Source organism: Pseudorca crassidens, chromosome 19 (genome assembly GCF_039906515.1).
Source record: "Pseudorca crassidens isolate mPseCra1 chromosome 19, mPseCra1.hap1, whole genome shotgun sequence".
Taxonomy (NCBI): domain Eukaryota; kingdom Metazoa; phylum Chordata; class Mammalia; order Artiodactyla; family Delphinidae; genus Pseudorca; species Pseudorca crassidens.
Window position 1 is genome coordinate 8,605,608 of NC_090314.1, and position 18,819 is coordinate 8,624,426.

At 47.0% G+C, this 18,819-nt stretch overlaps 1 protein-coding gene across 4 annotated transcripts in view; it reads right to left on the reverse strand.

Moving 5' to 3' along the window:
• Nucleotides 1-479: 479 nt before the first annotated feature.
• Nucleotides 480-18,819, reverse strand: part of SHISA6 (shisa family member 6) — a 248,741-nt gene continuing 230,401 nt past the window's right edge. For 2 of the 4 annotated variants that reach the window (XM_067714333.1, XM_067714331.1), the window contains 3 exons: nt 12,164-12,220; nt 8,235-8,387; nt 480-6,616 (listed from right to left, as the gene is read on the reverse strand). In XM_067714333.1, the coding sequence (XP_067570434.1) occupies nt 6,066-6,616; nt 8,235-8,387; nt 12,164-12,220 (761 nt within the window). In that variant the 3' untranslated portion in view covers nt 480-6,065. The remainder of the gene's footprint in view (nt 6,617-8,234; nt 8,388-12,163; nt 12,221-18,819) is intronic. The other 2 variants (XM_067714334.1, XM_067714332.1) reach the window with 1 other exon arrangement.

Below are 18,819 nucleotides of genomic sequence, written 5' to 3' on the forward strand. Positions count from 1 at the left end.
TGGCTATTTAACCACCTGTACTCTGGTCACCCATGGCAACTGCAAGCACTAACTCTAAAACCAAACTGAGGCCTCATGTCCCAGAATAATAATGCTGGAGTCGATGAACATGGATACAAGGTTGTAACTTCTGATTCTGCTTTGAGTTGGTACACCTTATCCATTGGCACTTGTTCTAAGCCTACCTTCCTACATTCCTTTTGTTCACCATTTTAAAAATCTAATTTGCATATCATACAATTCACCCATTGTAATATACAATTTGATGATTTTTAGTAAATTTATGCCATTGTGGGCATCACCATAATCCAGTTTTACAATGCTTTCCATAGGAAATCTTCCTATTCCCATTTGCAGTCAATCTCTGTTTCTGCTCCCACCTCCAGTGATCTGCTACATCACTTTGTGATTTTTAGTTACCCTTAGTTTTGGCTCTGTGTTTGTCGAAGCAAGCATGTGGCTATTTTAAGAGACACAGGTTATGTTGAAACGGCTTTATTATTTTTTTAATCCATAAATATCTGTTACTGACAAAAGTGGAAAAATCCTTAAGACTAAGTCTTACTAAAGTGATATCTGTTTACAGTACATACAGAATGTGCTTTGACAGGTAAGTAGAACGATGAGATTTGTACAGAAGCAGCAGTTACAGGAGCACTGCTCATCGTGAAGCTTACTTACGAGGAATGAAGAAACTGTGCAAAGGTACAGATAGAAAGGTACTTTTCATCAGTACTATCATATGTAATAAACATGGAATCCATAAATTGGGCTAATGCGTAAAAATGTTCATTAATCTCCCCTTAGGAAATTGTGTCCCCAAACTAAAAACATTACAGTAAGAATTGCTTTTTTTTTATTAGAGAATTTCAATAATTCTTTACTACAAAATGTCTAGTTGAGTTATAGAACTAGAGTAATATTGCCACTACGAAGCAAATGAATGAGTCCTCCCAGGCAGTGGCATTCAAGGGTCACAGCAGGAGTGGACAGCAGAGTTGAGCAGGGGTCTTCCTCTCCCTCAGGAGGGACGGTACTAAGAAAACATATGACGTCATTTCTCTGACTGATGGATGGTTGATGTGTTTGTCGATTTACCAGATGGGTTCAATGATACTGAATTGGACTCTCAATTCTTGCTTCTTCACAAGCTTTCACCGGGAGGATGACAGTGTCACAAGGAGGGGCTAGAAAGGTACTGGGATGGGGTGGGTGCCCACCTCTTAGCTGCCCAGGGGGGATGTCTCCTCCTCCTCCAGGTGAACGGAGCCCAGTGTCTGGACTCGGTCTTCGGGACGCAGGTTCTGGAGGGGGATATAACATCCACTGCCCCACAGGGGCTCTGCTGTGCATTCCCCTCTGTGGCTTGGAATGCGTTTCCAAGCTGCCCTCAAATACAAACTTCATGCCATTGTGGGCCAACCTCTGGACCTTTCTCCTCTAGCCTGTCCCCTCTCTGAAATCAGAACCAGCTCCCTCCAGCTTTAAGGACTGCATCAAAATGAAAACTTCAGAATTCCCCGACGACACAGACACCTAAGATGATTTAGGTGTGTCTAGATGGGGGGGGGGGATTCCATGACACACGGTTGGTAAACCACTGAATGGGTAGGCTGTTACACCGTCAGACAGGAGAGCACCCCTGGGTGGCTGCGACCACAGGGCCCTCCCCAGGTTCTGGAGAGGAGTCTGGTGGCTGCCTAGGGCATGTGAGGATGCCGCCGTGGGGTGGGTGGAACGGGATGTGTGCAGCCCAGTTGAGGAGAGGAGCGGGTGCCAGTGGGGAATGGGAGCCCTACATGTAAGAGCGGGATGAAACTTCAGAACTCCTTTGGTCAAAGCCCCTCACTTTACAGATGGGAAACGGAGGTGCTGAGTGAGAACGTGGCTTGTCCTTGGTCACATGGCAAGACAGAGACAAAGCCAGGGCCAGAGCCACGTCTCCAAGAGCCTCAGCCCTGTGCTTTTTTCCTGCTGTAGTACGCTGCCTTCTGAAATCAAATATAGAGCCTAGGAAGACATAGCTTTCATATAGAACCTGTCACTAAGATGCTGAACTTATATATATACATATATATATATGTATATATATATATGTATATGTATAAAAAATAGGAACCCTGAAAAACACTTCATTGAAACACAACGAGCTTCCTTGAAAATACTGCAGAGGCAAGTTTCCCAGGTTTGGGGAGGATGGTGGAGGAAGTCACGTGGGGGGAACAGAGCAGGTGCTTCCTAGGACCCAGATCATGGGCAACCCTTGCAGATTACCTTGGGTCAGGTCCACAGTTGCCTGTGAATGGAAACTTGAGGCCAGAAGGCTGGTGGCAGACAAGATACCTCTGAAGAAAATGGATTGTTTGGCGGCAGGGTTATTGGAACGGATATTTCCCCATGCTTGGAGAGTCATGAGGCTCTCCAGTCTTTAGGGGCAAAGAGGGATCTGTGACGCACACAAGCAGGACAGGCACAAGTGAGATGGAACAGTGGCCGAGAGCCCTCAAAAAGGATATGAATCTTTGGCCAGAGCAGGAGCCTCTGGGCTAGCAACAGTCTGGGGCAGAGGCTTCAGGGACATGTCAGCTGTAGGAACCAAAGCTGATCTTTGACCCATGAGGCCTCTGACAGAGCAGCTCCCATCCTTTATCTCGTAGGGGCAGGAGGTGAAGAATAAACCAATGAGGCCAACAGAGACCTGAAGAGTGTCTCATTCTGGGACTGTTTTCATTGAGAGCTCTACATTTCAGAGCCAGAAAGTACAGCAGGACCAGGGAAAAGAAAGTATGGATGGAGAGAGGTAAATGGAAGAAAAGGGCAAGGCGGGGGAGATGAGAGGGAGGAAGGACTGAATGGGCATAGAAGACTGAGGTCAGTTTCCAGGTAGGAGAGTGGAAAGAGGAGAGAAGACGTTTGAATGAAGAGAAGGGTTGGAACTTTCTAGAAGGCAGACCCATCACCCAAGACACTGGGGAGCCGTGAGTGCAGAAGCCCATTTAGGGGGTTCAAGGAATTTATGGGAAAGCCTTTGTGACTTATGAGCTCACGGAGCCAGAATTTCACTGGAGGAAGTGAGGCAGGAAAGGTGGAAGGACATGATAGATTGTGAGAGCTTCGCTGTCATCAAAGGCCAAGCAGATGAGCAAGAACCTTCAGGGCAGGAGAGAACCCATGCAGACCGCAGTGCATTACCAGCAGAGCAATGGAAACTCACACAGAGAGCCGGACAAGCAGAGGGAAACTTTGGGCTTTGGGCTTCCCTTGCTGGGGGAGGCGGGCTTCCATTGTCGGGGAAGGGCCAGCCCTTCCAAGTGTGGTAGTGGCCACCAGCCTGGTGAGGCTGGAAGTCAGGACATCTGGGTTGCAGCCCCAGAACCCTCTCTTATCTGCTACAAGAACTTGTCCGGTAACTCAGCTTTGCTTATTCTGCAGACATGGATGGCATGACCGATAAATGAGATACTGCTGTGTCCCAGTTAAGACATCACTGTGTGGATTTTGAAATGAGGGACTGAACTGGAGCAAGTCTGTAGACTTCTTTCTCTTATTTCCTTCCTTCCTTCCCTCCCTCACTCCTTCCAAACCCAAGGGTGAAACAGAAGAATCATTTAAAAGAAGTAATGGTTCAGGTAGAAGTTTTTGATCCGAGTGATACCAGAGGTTTTAAACTGGGCAGCAGGAATGCTGGGATGAGAAATGTTTCGGAATCAATCTATCAAACAACCCCTGAGACAGACACACAGGGCTGGGAGGAGCATCGTTCTGAGGGCTGGAGGACTTGGTGCTGAGATGATGCTTCAGACACAGAATGAGATCTGGTTTCTGGTTCAGATACATGTGTGTGCAGACACCTGGGGAGGGGATTCTCACCCACTCACGTCCTTTCCCCTCTGCACCAGCAGGCAGCCTTCAAGGGGACTGGCCGAGGGCTGGATTAGAGAGCAGTGGGCAGAGAGGACCAGCTGTGACAGACACACATTCCTTTCCAGGAATCGTTGATTGCCTCCAGCCCAACCCTCTTAGCCTCACCTTCTGGACCAAAATCTCATAAACCCTTAGGGACCAGCCCTTGAGAAGGTTTATGTGTTTGTAAGGAAGGAAAGCAGAGTTACCTCTGGCCTCACAGCCTCACAGACCCAGTGGTACCACCCCATTGGGGACTTCAGGGCTGTGTCCCTCACCCCCAGCTCAATCCCCTCCAGATTCATGTGATGGTGAGCCTTGAGGGGAGGGGGGAGAACAAGAGCTTTGGAATTCTTGAATAAGTAAGAGGAATCAGTCAATTGATTTCTCTGTGGATTAGATTAAAAATTCCCAGGGCCAACACTGGGGAGTTCTCCCTGCCCTGCCCCCCTATTTAAAGGGCCATACATACTGTATGCGGAACTGGGGAATCTAAAAGCCCAGTTTAAGGTTTTTGCTTTTGGAGTCTGACCGTGGCGGCAGTCACATTTTTAGTATCATACCTTCACCCAATAGTCTGAAGCCGATTCCCCCAGCTCCAGCCCAGGGAGGTACCCTGGCCCTGAGAATGGGGGAGCCCCTTCTCTCTCCCACCCCAGGCTCTAGTCTCCAGGGAGTGGATGCTGCGTCGTTCACTGTCTGCTCTCCAGGTGGCTGTCACATCCTGCCCACCTCCCAGGCTGGAGGCAGAGAAGAGATGGGCTGGCGGGGGCAGCCCCCCAACAGAGCTGAGGTCATGGATCTGCCTGGCGCCCAATGCTCCCTTTGGGGGAGCGACTGGGGAGCTACTCAGTTAACTCCCAGACCAATAGCCTGGAGTACCACTATTTGCGTCTGCTAATGGGTCTCTGTCCCTTAGATCCAAAGGAGGCACTGGTTTGTGGAAGCAGCAGCCAGGAGAGAGTCATGGAGCTGCAGGAGAATGGGAGGGGTGGGAGGGGTGGGGAAACAGGCAGAGAGAGCAAGTTCTAAACAGAGAAGGGGCCAATCAGGGGGGCAGTGATGGGGAGAGAGGAGCAGGCAAGGTGCAGGACAGCCACCTGGGGTCCTCCTTGGCTGGGGCTGAGCTGCCCCTCTATAGAAGCCAGACGTGCGTGGTGGGAGCCCTGGGCGATGGGAATGGCGAGCCCCTGAGGCCCAGGGCGTCACAGTCGCCTCTCCACCTCCACTCTCTGGCCAGGGGCAGACGCCTCTTGGGAGAAAAGCAGGGGAGGGGAAGGCAGGCCAGAGTAGCAGGTCACAGTTCAGACCTAGAGGCCTGGAGGAAGTGTGGAGATCACCAGGTTGCTGGGGGGGGCACCGCAAAAGTCCCTGCACCCCGTCCCTGCTCTCTTCTGGAAGGACTAGAGCAAAGCTCCAGCGAACCCAGGGGTGGAATCTAAGGCTGGGGGAGGGGCAGAGACTTGTGGGCGGGGTAGCCAGCTGGAATGGGGCGGGGTTCCCACCCATGGAGAGGCAGCTGAAGGAAGGGAACCCCTCCCTGTCCCGGGGCTTAGGGGAGGGGCACAGGGCCCCAGGGGGTCGGCGGAGGAAGGGCCACCCAGTGGGGACCAGAGAGTTCCAGCAGGCAGAAGAGAATCATTATTGTGCTTATGGACACAGCAGCTCCCTGGCTCTGAGAGAGCGAGCGGGCAGTTTTTAGGCACTAGATTTCTGTGATGCGGTTTTAAGTAAATGAATGAGACCGAGTAGCCTGTTCGGTCAGGGTGAGCCCCTTGACTGCACCCACTGGCCAATTCAAACCCAGGCAGCTTCGGGCCAGGGTCAGGCCAGGGTCTCTGAGCCCCCAGGATGGGGAGAGGGGATGTGGGACTGAAAGGGAGTTGGTGACAGTCGGCGGGGGGGGGGGGGGGGGGGGGGCGAGACTGGGGCCTAGCCCCGCTCCTCCCTCCCCTTCGATTCTTCTGGAAGAGTGAGGATGATCGCTCTAGATCCCAGGTCCGAGCGCTGTGCCAGACCACCGGCCGTGTCCCAGGAGTATGGCTTCCCGGGCAAAGGCGGTGCACCCCCAGCTCCTACAGAGGGGTCGAGGGAAGGGAGCCATCCAGAGCTGGAAGCTCTGCTCCAGGCCCCTCTCGACCCCTCCCTGCCTGCCCTGCCGGTCACACGGTCACTTCTGTCTTGCTGGCTGTGTAGCAGGTGTGGTGGCCTGGGATGTAGTGCAGCTGTTCCACGGTGTTGTGTCTGCGTGAGGCAAAGGCCTGGCGCTTGGCTGCCGTCTGGCTGTGGCCCAGGGTGGCGCAGGAGTTACTGGACGCACTGGGATGGGAGTGCATCTTGGTCATGCGGTAGCGGTTCAGTACGGGCGTGGACACAAAGACATCCGTGTGCGAGATGGCCCGTGACAGGGACTGCTCGGGGAAGGCCGTCCGCTCGGGGGACAGCAGCGGGTCCTGGGAGTGCAGGCGCTCCGTGGAGAGCAGCTGCTCTTCCGACAGGATGCGGTCGTAGGGCATGCCAAACTCATCCGGCAGGCCCCGCTCCAGGGACAGGACCCTGTCCTGAGACATGGCCCGGAGGGGCCGGCGGGGCCGCTCTCGCGGCAGCGGCTTCTGTTGGGACATCTGGATGACGTTGAGGGGGAGGGTGCCACGGGCGGCCAGGTCGGGCAGGTGCCGCCTTCTCATGTAATACTCGTCTGCCTCCTTGTCAGCTGTAGGGGAGAGAGAGAGTTCGAGAAAGAAAGAGAGAGAGAGAGGAGTGAGCTGGGGCAACACTGTGACAGTGCAGCTAGGATCCAACTAGGATCCTGCAGCCCACACAGGTAGAGGCTGAGCTACTCCAGACCCCAGGGGTCTTGTTAAATGCAGAGTCTGATTCTGACCTAGCTCTGGGGTGGGTCTGAGAGTCCACATCTCTAAGGAGCTCCCAGGCAATTCTGATGCCCCTCGTCCCTGGACCACCTTGAGTATCCGGGGTTAATGGACTCCCTCGAGGTCTCCAGGGAGTTCATGGCCGAATAGATGGCAAGCCCATGACCCTGAACTCCTGCTCCAGTACTGCTCCTGCCACGCCATGGTCCCGAAACAGAACAGCTCCCTGGGTCTTGCTGAAACACCCAAGGAGCAGCCGGCAGCTTTCTGATGAGGCTCAGAAGCTCTCTCCAAGGAAGTTGGGCTGCAGAACAAGACTCCTGCTAGAATAAAGCAGAGTGCTCCACCCAGGAGGCGCTTGTGAAAATGCTTACTGGTAACTTAGAAACATAGTAACACCTTCTCTGGAGTAACAGCCTATGCCTAGGAAGCCAACACATGGGCATCCAGCCTCCACACAAGCACAGAATCAAATCTACGCGTGCTTCGCCTGTGCCCACGGCACGAGCAGGCACCTCGTTCAGATGCTCCGCCCATCTCTCTGTCCACGAGGCCCCCCAGGCTCACCCTTGAACTCACCCAGGACATGCACAAGCCTTCTTTGCCCCACATTTCAGGAATGAGGCTTCCTACAGACAGCCTTCCAGATCTCTGCAGAATGTGGGATTCCCATTTTTAGCCATAGAAACTCACTGTTCCACCTTGGCGTTGGCTGATAGGGGCTCATGGGCTGAACTTCTCTCACAATAGGTTACCCTGTACTGTCAAGCACAGGCTCGGCCCTGTAGCTGGGTGGTCATCGAAATAGACTCATTGGGAAATGGAGGCAGAAGGTCCAGGGGTTGGAAAACTGGAAGAGAAGACCTCTCCTGCCATGTACCTTCTTGACATTGTAACATCTGAAACCCATCAATCCCTAGAGCTCCCCAGACTCAAATGGCAGAGCTGGGACCATGGGATGTACTGGGCTCAACTCATGAAATGGGGTCTGTGCGTGGAGTGGGGAGTCTCAGGTTCCCAAGACAGTGTTAACGGGGTTAGGGAGGGAGCTGGTTTATGGGCCCTTCCACAGCCGGTATCTGGGAAGAGTCTCAGAGAAAGCTCTGGCATTGAGAGCCTTTACTCCAAGACAGATAGAGAGCAAGGAAGGCCCAGGGTTTGAAGAAGGCAGGTGTGGGGTGAGGCTGGGGAAAGGCTTTCTCTTGTAGTTAACCTGGTACATGAGTTGAAGCACTGAGGATCCCATGGCCTCCATTCTACTGAGGGAGAAGATGGACTCACGCTCTAAAGAACAAAAACAAGGGACTTGTCTGTTCTCTTCTACTGTGCTACACCTTGCTCTTTGCTCTTGGGACACCCCGCTCCCATGCCCTCAGGTTCACAGCAAGAGAGTGAGACACAGGAAGATGTTGTGGAGGCCCCAGAGGCAGACCCCAGCCCCAGGAAAACCCCACTTACTTAGCCTCTTCAGGGATGAGTACTTGCTGGGATGGGTCTTCACTGCGGACTCGTAGGATGGGGGCAGGTGGGCCAAGTTCTGGAAGGAGCGGGAGAAGGAGAGGTCATAGGGCTCGGTGGCCGATGTCAGGATGTTGTTCATCCGAGGCTTCTCTGCAAAAGAAGGGAGGGGTCATGGCGTTAGTGGGGACAAAGGCTGGGGGGCAGGCAGGAAGGAAGCATTCAGGTTCCATCTCTCATCCCCGTCCTGCTTTCCTGGCCCCATGTGCTAGGACACAGGTGATGCTGGTGACTCAGCCTCCCTCAGTGCTCAGCTTCAGTTGCCAACAGGCCGGGGGGCAGGTGCTTTTGGCTGCACTGGCCATGATGGCAGGTTACCCTTCCTTGGATGGCAAACTCTTTCTGCCGGTATATCACTGGGCTGTCTGATGAAAACGTAAGCCTGATGGAGCTGGGTGAGGGGTGTCATAAAATCATCTATTTTGGTGTGAAGGTTCTATCCTTTCCCCAATAGCATTAGGCATACTAGCTCTCAGGCTCAGAAAATATCTGAGTTTGAAGGAGGTAGAGTGACCCATCTTGTCTGCATACCCATAGAACTGGGTCCAGGACCCAGCTCCACCGAGACTACAACCCACACTGTCCGCGAGGTAATTTCACCTCTCACGCCACCCCTTCCACCTTTGGCTTCTCCAAGCCCTACAACTGACAAGCTGCTGTGAGCTACAAAGCCATTTCCTCTTGTTCCTGCTCCTTCCTCTGAAGCCCCCTTAGCCATCTCTGAGCTGCTGGAGGAAAGAACGTGGGCAAAATGCCTAGTACATCATTCTGTTTTTCTCCCTCCATCCCTTGAGATTACAAAGTCTAAGAGAGAGAAGGGAGAGTTGTTCAGTGCCAGACCTGGAGAAAAGAAGTGGGGAAGACATGGAAGGGAAGAACAAAGAGAAGTGAGGTGAATGACTAATGAGGTGAATGAATTGGGCTGGGCTCTGGGGGCCAGATTAGGAATAACACAGGAGTCGGGGGAAGAGGAGATGCAGGTATGGGTGCTGAGTGGCCATGAAGATGGGGTACAAAAAGGAATAGAGATCCAAGGCAGGAAGACAAGCATGCCTTGGTGCTTGACTGACTTGAAGCACGGCAAGAAGTTAACAGGTATTGCTGGGGAAACGGTGGTACCATTCCCAGAAATGAGGCAGCTGGGTGGCTCTTGCATCATCCCTCCATCCTCTTGGTTTGGGACATCCAAGAAAGGGCAGGCTCTAACTTTGGACAAATGTATCAGTGGTCTGTGTCTCCCTATGCCTCTTGGCAAAGAGGGTGCTGTGAACCGTGGGACAAAGAGGACTCCTAGGCTTGGTCCAAGGGCAACCTCAGTACAGGGAACTCCTGGCTTCTGTATCCCTTCCTGCCTTCACTGGTACCCTCAACACTGGGGATGGAGCCAGGGGAGCCCAGCCAATGAGCTGGTGTTCGCGCCAGCTCAGTACATATGTGAGGGGGTGGGGGATGCTCTACATCCCTGAATGATCAGAACATGCTGTACTGAAAGAGCCTCCCTGACACAGATCGGGACAGATACCAGGAAGTGGAGTGGGTAGGAAGCCGGGAGCACTGCTACCCAGAGCTGGGTAATAGCCACAGCCCCTTAGCTCTGGTTTCTTCACTTTTGGCCATGCTGGAGAAGAACGAACTTCCCTCTGCCTGTTGGCATCATACTCCCACTGAGCGCATCACTCAGCTCACCCACTTCCAAATGCAACATTTCTGGATGCTCTTACCCCTCACTGTTCTCTAAAACCTGCCACTGAGCCAAAGCCAGACCTTCCTTGCTTTTTCCCTCCACCATGATCGCCCCTGCCCCCTTGCTCATGCTCTCTCTCCTATTGCTATGCCCTTCCTTATTCTTCCTCTATGCAAATTCTCCCTTCCCCCAAGACTCTTCGCTATGACAACATCACATCTTTAAAGCCCCTATTGCTCTTCTGGTCAATACCACCCAGTTTAGTGTCTATGTGGTCTCTAATCATTTGACTTGAGTTGGTCTTGCTGATCTCCAAAGATTGCAATCTCCTTGATAGCAGAAGTCTTGCTTTCCAATTTTTCTGATGCCTTCATAGTGCTTGGCCCAAAATAAGGATCCAATTAATACTCATTTGCTAATCAAATAGACACAGGCTGCCTCTTCTCTTGAGAGCTGCTCTGCCAGCTCCTCGGAAAAGTGTAACATCTAAGGGAGGAATGCAGAGAAAACCCTGCTTCCGCTAGGCTGCGAGCTGTTCAAGGACAGGGATCGGGTCTCATCTACCCTTATCTCCTCATCTCCAGGTAGAAAAAGAAGACAGGAAGAAGAGGAGGGAAGAATGGTTCCTCCTTTTGTATTCAGGGGCTGCGCTTGTGTTGGCTTCTTCCAGGGAAAACCAGCTCATAGTTACTCTTTCAGAATGATACTGAGCTAGCAGAGCATCCTCGTTTGCCTTTTCTGGCTCCTCTCCCTGCTGCTGCTTCATCACCAATGGGCATCCCCCAGGCTTTCTGCTCCTGCCTTCTGCTTTTCTCTTTCAGCCTTCTTGCACAGATTGCCCCTACTCCCAAGGCTTCTGTTACCGCTTCCAAAGCATAACTTACATCTTCAGCTGTCATCTCCCTCCAGACTTCATGTCTGCATTTCTAACTGCCTGTTGAGTGGTTTTTCTTGCAAATCCTACAGTCCTATCTGGCTCTCGATGTCCAGATCCAGGCTCACCATCAACAGCTCCATCCCCAGTACACTGGTTGCTTTCCTGATTCCTTAGATTGTGTTAATAAGACCCTCCATTCTTCTCATTGATCGTGGCTTTGCATTTTACTCATAATTGACTTTCGTCAGCCATATTCAGTTAGTAACTAAGTTTTCCCAATTCTTTCTACAGTTTCTTTCATATCTGAACCCTTCTTTCTCTCCCCACTGTGCACATCACCACTGATACCAGCTTCTTTTAACTGATCTCTCTGATTTCTTCCGGTTCTAATTTCTCCTAGGCCCGAAACCTGAAACACCTTATTAAACTGTTGCTTTCATCATATATTTCCACTAGGAGCTGAGCACTGGAGGGGGACATCAAAATAGTCCACTTTTGTTCTCTGAATTATAATGCAGAAATAGAGCAGATAAGAGGGGTAGGTCTCTCTGCCAGGTGAGCTGCAGAATTTATCTTTGTTTTGAGTTTCTCTCTCACTAAAATTTAATGGTGTTTTCATTATTTCATAGCAAAGACAGAAGAATAATGATAGCTCACAATTTACGTGGCTGTCATGTTCTATCAAGTTTTGAGCATGTACCAAAAAATAGTTGTTCACTGCAGTTCCAAATGGTAAGTTGTGATCTGGTGGGAGGACGTTGAAACCTAAGAGGGAAACATGGGTTTGTAACCCTTTGGCAATTTGCTGCCATGCCTGTGCTCTGCAACTTTCAGGTTCTTCCTCTGCTGGGAAGCTAAAGCTCAGGTCATCCAGTTGGGTTTTGAGTTTTATTAAATCTTAATTAGTTTGGGGAGCATCAATAGAATTTTTCACATCTCATGTCATTACTAAATGGTACCACAAGTAGCCTTGGGCAAAGGAGAGTGTTCACTCCTTGCTGTGGACACATGGAATTTATGGCTGCAAGAAGTGATCAAGATTGCAAGTGAAATGCGTTAAGAAAGGGGCTTACTCTTTCCCTTTCATGGCAGAAGATTGCTCTGATATCGAAGACAGACACTAGGGGGACAATTGTCTAAAAGTGAGAGAGAGGCATTGTGGCCCTGGAGGAGGGCGGGTACCTGGCTCCTTGCACCTTAGCTTCAATGAGCCAGTGACCATGTTTGATGCCATAATAGGCATCAGTAGTTAGGATGGAGCCACCTGGAATGAGGATGGAACGCAGAACACTCTCAATCATCTCTCACCATGTGTAGGGGTCTGGGCAGCGCTGCTTAAAATCGGATGGTTATACTGATGATCACCTGAAAATCACAGAAAAAAATTTTTTTAAAGAAGAGTTCAGGAATTCCGTGGTCTCTCCAACACAGAAGCACCTCTCTTGACTTCTGCTATGCTTCTCTGAGTCAAAGCAAGCACTTCTTAAAAGCTCAGACCTTTGGCTACCCTAGAAATGGGGCAGGGTCCTTCCTCTGCTGTTTTTGTCTCTCTCCTTCTGCATTAGGGCTTCCTCTGTCACCATGATGACCCACCCACATCTGTGGATCTGGCTGACCAGCAATAGAGGCTTTGTTGGGGTGGAGGAGGAGAAGGATGGAGACTAGGGGACATTTGGCAAATACACATATGTGAGATAGAGAACTGGGCAGGGGAAATAGATCCTTTTTTGGGGAGGAGGGTGTTCAGGTATGGTTAGCCAGGAAGAGGATGCCATAACTTAAAGTGCTTACACTTTATGGGACTTTGATTTGTCCCAGGTCTTTATACACAGGTATCTGGGTGCATCCTGAGATGTGGCAAGCTGACGTGAACTGCCCACTGCCTGGGATCCAGAGTCCTGGGTTCTAGGCTCTGCCCTGCCTATAAGTAACACAGCCTGATTTCAAAAGCATTGGTTTTAATTAATAATGCAAAAGTCCACATTGATTGAACAAGCCACAAAATTAATAGAGTCATAGTTGCTAAAGCCAGGAGTTCAAGGTATTCTGAAGGCTTCTAAAACTGAATGGTTTGGCTTACCACAAAAGCACAATTCAACATTGTATTATGGCTTCAATTTGACATTGTATTTTTGGGTTTTGTTGGTGCATGCATCTAATTTCAACTAAAGCAAGGGAAAGAGGAGGCATGAGGTCTTAGCTTTAGTTTTAAACCGTGGGTCACAGCTCTACCATCCTCTTAGGTCTAGGTCTGCTTCCATTTCCTGGATGAAACCATCTTTCCTACCTTTGGCATTATACCTTCTGGCTACTCATTCTTAAGCTCCTTCACTAGATCCCTTTTTCTGTTTTATTCTCTAGATACTAGTGCTCCATAAGGCTCAGGTGTCTTCATGAAGACTTAGGCTCCACCTTCTTGCCCAAATTGATAGGTCTCAAGTCTACACCTCTAGCTTGAGGTCCATCTGGTCTGCAGGGTTAGATTTTAAACTGCTTATGGCCATCCCTGTGAAATTCCTGCTCTTAGCCCAAACCATCATGTCCCAAAGTGAGCTCATCATTTTATTCTCCCAATGCTCAAGCGCTGTCCATGGTACTGACGTTCCATGGGCTTGGAAAGCGAAACTTCAGTCCTCATTCACCATTTCCCTCCCTTCATCCTCCGTATCCATCCAGTGAATCCCCAAATCCTCTTCCTATGACCATATCCTAAATCCAGGTCCACAATGTATTTTTTTGTTCACATTTCTCTTAGTTCTAGTCTCTGGCCATTTCCAAGACAAATCATCCTGTGTGCTCCTACCAGACAAAATTTCCCATACAATGGAATCATTTATATCATTCCTTTGGTTCAGACCAGGGTCTTTAAATAGTCATGGACTCTATCCAGTGGGGTATAGGTTTGGGCGGTAAGCCAGCATTTCTCACATGAAGATAGTCTCCCTTCCCAAAACAGAATATTAAGTTATATCCAGGGAAAAGCTATTTGCCAAATGCTGAATCAGTTCTACCCTGGATCTGGATTTAAGCAAGAAGAGAGAATCCAGGAAGGGAGATAAAGGATAGATTTGTTCGGCTTGTCCTCCAGAGGCAAAGAGAAAACCAGTGTCATTGTTCTGTGTTGTTATTGTTATTTTTTGTTTGTTTTTAAACAATATGGCAGCATCAAATAAACAGTTGCAAGGAATGAGAGAACCCAAGTTAAATGGTGGCAGTTAGAAATACTTCTAATCTTCCTTTTCAGAATCTAGGTGTCACCAGGAAAGGGAGATGATTCAGGTTCATTTAATAATCCCTGGTAACCAACTATGGCCCAGGCTCTGTACTAACCACTTATTTATTTATTTAATCTTATTTTTTGACTGCGTTGGGTCTTCATTGCTGTGCGTGGGCTTTCTCTAGTTGCGGCAAGTGGGAGCTACTCTTTGTTGCAGTGTGTGGGCTTCTCATTGTGGTGGCTTCTCTTGTTGCAGATCACGGGCTCTAGGCACGTGGGCTTCAGTCGTTGTGGCACACGGGCTCAGTAGTTGTGGCTCACGGGCTCTAGAGCACAGGCTCAGTAGTTGTGGTGCACAGGCTTAGTTGCTCCGCGGCATGTGGGATCTTCCTGGACCAGGGCTCGAACCCGTGTCCTCTGCATTGGCAGGCAGATTCTTAACCACTGCACCACCAGGGAAGTCCCTCACATACATTTTTTAAACTAGTCTTTGCAATGATTTTCATTTGAATTTATATTATTGACCTACCGATTTCCAGACACTGCAAAAAACTCCTTAAATATCTTATTTGAAGTAATTCTTATAATTTTGTTTACAGCTGAGTTTACAAACAGGATAAATGTCTTGAACTTAGATATTTTGTTTACAAGTGCAGGGCTTTTCCTTTTGTTTGAAACTTGCTTCAAATATTTCGCTAACATTTTATTTTTTTCATATACTGGCATTAAGGAAAAAAATTTAAAGTATAGAGGTGAAAAATTAAGCCATTTAAAATAACCATTGTAGCATTTTGTTATATTTTCTTTTGTTTCCCTCCCCCTATACATTACTATGTGTATGTTTACATACACACACACACTCACACTTAATATTGCAATGAATAACCATTTGCATTTTTCACTTTGCACAAGTGAGAATCAGATTACAATGCTTAAAATGGAGAAAAATATGGTGATTTGATCCTCACATATGTACGAAATAACAAATGCATAAGGTTATTCATTGTAGCATTTTTATAGTAGCAAAAGAAACAACCTAAATGTTCATACCTATATGTACATACACACACAGATAAAGGTGTAGTTTCCACATATGTAAATAAGCATATACTGCTTTTAATCTGTTTCCTGTATACTTAATGGACAACATGTCTTGAATATACTTTCATGTTTTGAAATCGTCTTTTATATGATTTCACAATAGTCTTTTCTATAGAATAGTCCATTGTGTATATATATATATGTGTGTGTGTATATATATATATATATATACATTCCCCTATTAACCTATTAATGTGTATTAATGTGTATTTGGATTGTTTAAAAGTTCAAGAAATGTACACCCAACAACCTTGAACACAGCTCTTTGTCCGTGTCTTATTTCTTTAAGCAAATAACTGAAAGCAGGATTTCTTGGTGAGCACACTGCCAATTGCCTGATGTGATGAGGTGGGTTCATGGATTTCCTCATATTGAACTATTCATCTATTCGTAGGAAATACCTTACTTGATTTTTATGTCTTATTCTTTCCTTACAACACTGGATCCCATTTGCATATATCTCATTTAATTCCTATGTATTCATAAAGAAAATTTGCATTTTTTGGTGCTAACATGGCAGGTTTTTGTATCAAGGTAATGATTTTGTAAAATCAAGTGCATAGTGTTCATCCCTCTGTATGCCTTGAAACTATTAATAGAGCATATGAAAGATCTGTTCTTTGAAAGTTTGAAGGAAGGCAATAATAAAAATGCCTGGTATCTTTTGGGGAGTCCTTCGGTTTGCAGGGTGGTAGGGGGTTGGCTTGTTATTTCACTGACTGTACAACAACTTCGAGAGACAGATGCTGTTAGCATCACCAATTTAGCATTAAGGAAACTGAGATTTGGAGAGGTTGAATAATTTGCCCAACAGGTGAAGCTGGGATACAAATCCAGGCAGGCTGGCACTAGAGCCCACATCCTTATGTATCCTGCCTGTCATACTTGGCAACATTTTCCTTGCATATTGATTCATCCACATTTTCTAGTTCTACCTTCAGTTTGTAATTTCTATTTTTCTTAAATCCGTTAAACATTTGAAACTTTATTAGCTTAAAACTGTAACATGCCCTCAAAAAGCCTCTATATAGGAAATTATATCCCTTTTCTCAGTCTTGTGTTATATTTTCTGGATTAGCAATTTATTCCCGTTAGTCTTCTTTTTCAAACAACTGCCTCTTTACACATCAGGGTTATTTTCCTCTTCAAATCATGATTTCATGCTTTCAGATTTGTTAATTCCTGCCTCCTAACTTGCTTTGGTTCGGTGTGTTTTTCTTTTCTAATTTATTTTTACTCTTTTCTGTCCACAATATCGGGTCTTAGCTCTGAATTTGTCTCTGACACAATCCCATGAGCATCAATATGCAATGTTCTTATTGCTGTTAAGTCCTAAGTGACCTGTAATTACAGCCTTAATTTTCTCTCTGACCCAAGACTTCTGTAGAAGAGTGTTGTTAACTTTCAAAGCGTTTGGGTTTGTCGGTTTGAACTTTTGCCATTTTATTGTATTGCGGTCAGAAAACAGGGCCTGTACAATTTCTGCTTTGAGGAATTTATTGAGGTTTTCTTTTGGGGCCAATATATGATCAACTTTTTGTGAATGTTTCATGAGTTATTAGAGAAAAGGTATTATTTTCTTCTCATAGAGTATAAGTTGACATATATCTATTAAATCAGATACATGAAATATATTATTCAGTTCCTCTCTATCCTAACTCATTCTTTGCCTACTTAATCTGTCAAAGACTGAGGGAGGTGTCTCCAGTTCTTCCACCACTGTTGGGTTCCTGTCATTTTCTCTGTATTCGTTATAGAATTGGTTTTACGTATTTCATAGTTACATTGTTCAGCACAGAAAAAGCTCATGGTGCTTATGTATTCTTTGTGGCTTGTACCCTTTTTCAACATTAAATAACACTTTCTGTCCTATTTCAGGCCTTTTTTTTTGCCTTTAAGTCGGCTTGATCTGATATTTATATTGCCAACCCAGCTCTCTTTTTGTTTGCCTTCTCCTGATAAACTTTGCCTATCCTTTTGTATGTAACCTTTCTGTGTCATGTTGTTTTATGCTTATCTCTTGACAAGAGTGTACAATTTTACGAAAATTTACCTATGGGCCAATTGGAGCTCCTTCTCTAGAAATTAGGAACCATTAAAAGAGAGAGATTTGGTCTCTCTGCATGGCTGGACCTAGGCCATGTAAACTAGGTAGCTATGGCCAGTCTTGTAGATTTGGAAGAGAGAAAGTCAGTCTTTAGAGACTATGGCATATCATATTTTACATAAAATGGTGACAGTTATATTTCTAGTCCCACACGCTCTCCCAAAACCTTCCCATTCCCCCATGAGATATGGTCTCTTCTCCATGAAACTGGAGGGCCTTCCTGACTGCCTCAATGAGCATCGCGCAGCAGAAGTAACACTGCATGCCTTCCACAGCTCTCTCTCTTCTGACACACTCAGCCTTGGATCCCAGCCACCATACTGTAAGCAAGTCCAGGCCATGTGCAAAGGCTGCCTGTAAGGGCTGACAGCTCCAGCTCAGGTATCCATCAACAACCAGTGTCAACTGCCTTTGACTGCATCAACTGTCAACAGATGTATGAGTGAGAAAGACTTCAGATGATTCCAACCCCCAGCCTTGTAGATGTCCAAGCTAACACAAGTGGATCAGAGACGAGCTATACCCACTGAACCCTGCCCAAATCAGAGATGTGTGAGCAAAATAAGTGTTGCTTTTATTGTATTGTTCTCTAAAATTAAAATTTTAAATTTGAGATCATTGGAGATTCACATGCAACTGTAAGAAACAATACAGATATCTTGTGTATCCTTTAGCCAGTTTCCCCAGTAGTAACATTTTGCAAAACTATAGCACTATATCAAAACCAGAATATTGACATCGATACAGTCAAGGTACGGAACATTTCCATCAGGAGGCGGAAATGATTCCTCATGTTGCCTTTTTACAGCCACACCCACTTCCTTTCTCCATCCACCCCCTTACTAACCCCTGGTCACCATTAACCTATCCATCATTTCTATAATTTTGTCATTTCAAGAGTGTTATATGAATGGACTCATATAGTATATAATTTTGAGACTGGATTTTTTTCATCAAGCATAATTCTCTGCAGAATCATCCAGGAATGCATCAATAGTTCATTCCATTTTATTTCAGAGTAGCAAATATTCTGTGGTGTGGATATACCACAGTTTAACTATTCATCTGTTGAAGGACATCTGGGTTGTTTTCAGTTTTATGATATTATGAATAGAGCTGCTATAAACATTCATGCGAACTTTTTTGTGTCCAGATAAGTCTTCCCTTATCTGGGATAAATGCTTAGGAGTGCAGTTGCTGGATTGTTTAGTAGCTACCTGTTTATTTATTTATTTATTTTTAAAGAATCTGCCCAACTGTTTACCAGAGTGGCTGTACCATTTTACATTCCCACCAGCAATGAATGAGTGATCCAGTTTCTCCACATCCTTGCCAGCATTTGGTGTTGTCAATATTTTTTATTTTAGCCACTTTTAGCCTTGACAGCTATGGAGTGATATCTTTGTAGCTTTTGCTTGCATTTCCCTAATGGCTAACGTTGTTAAACATGTTTTCATGGGCTTATTTTTCATCTGTTTATCTTCTTCAGTGAAATGTCTCTTGATTACTTTTGCTTACTTTCTAATCAGATTGTTTACA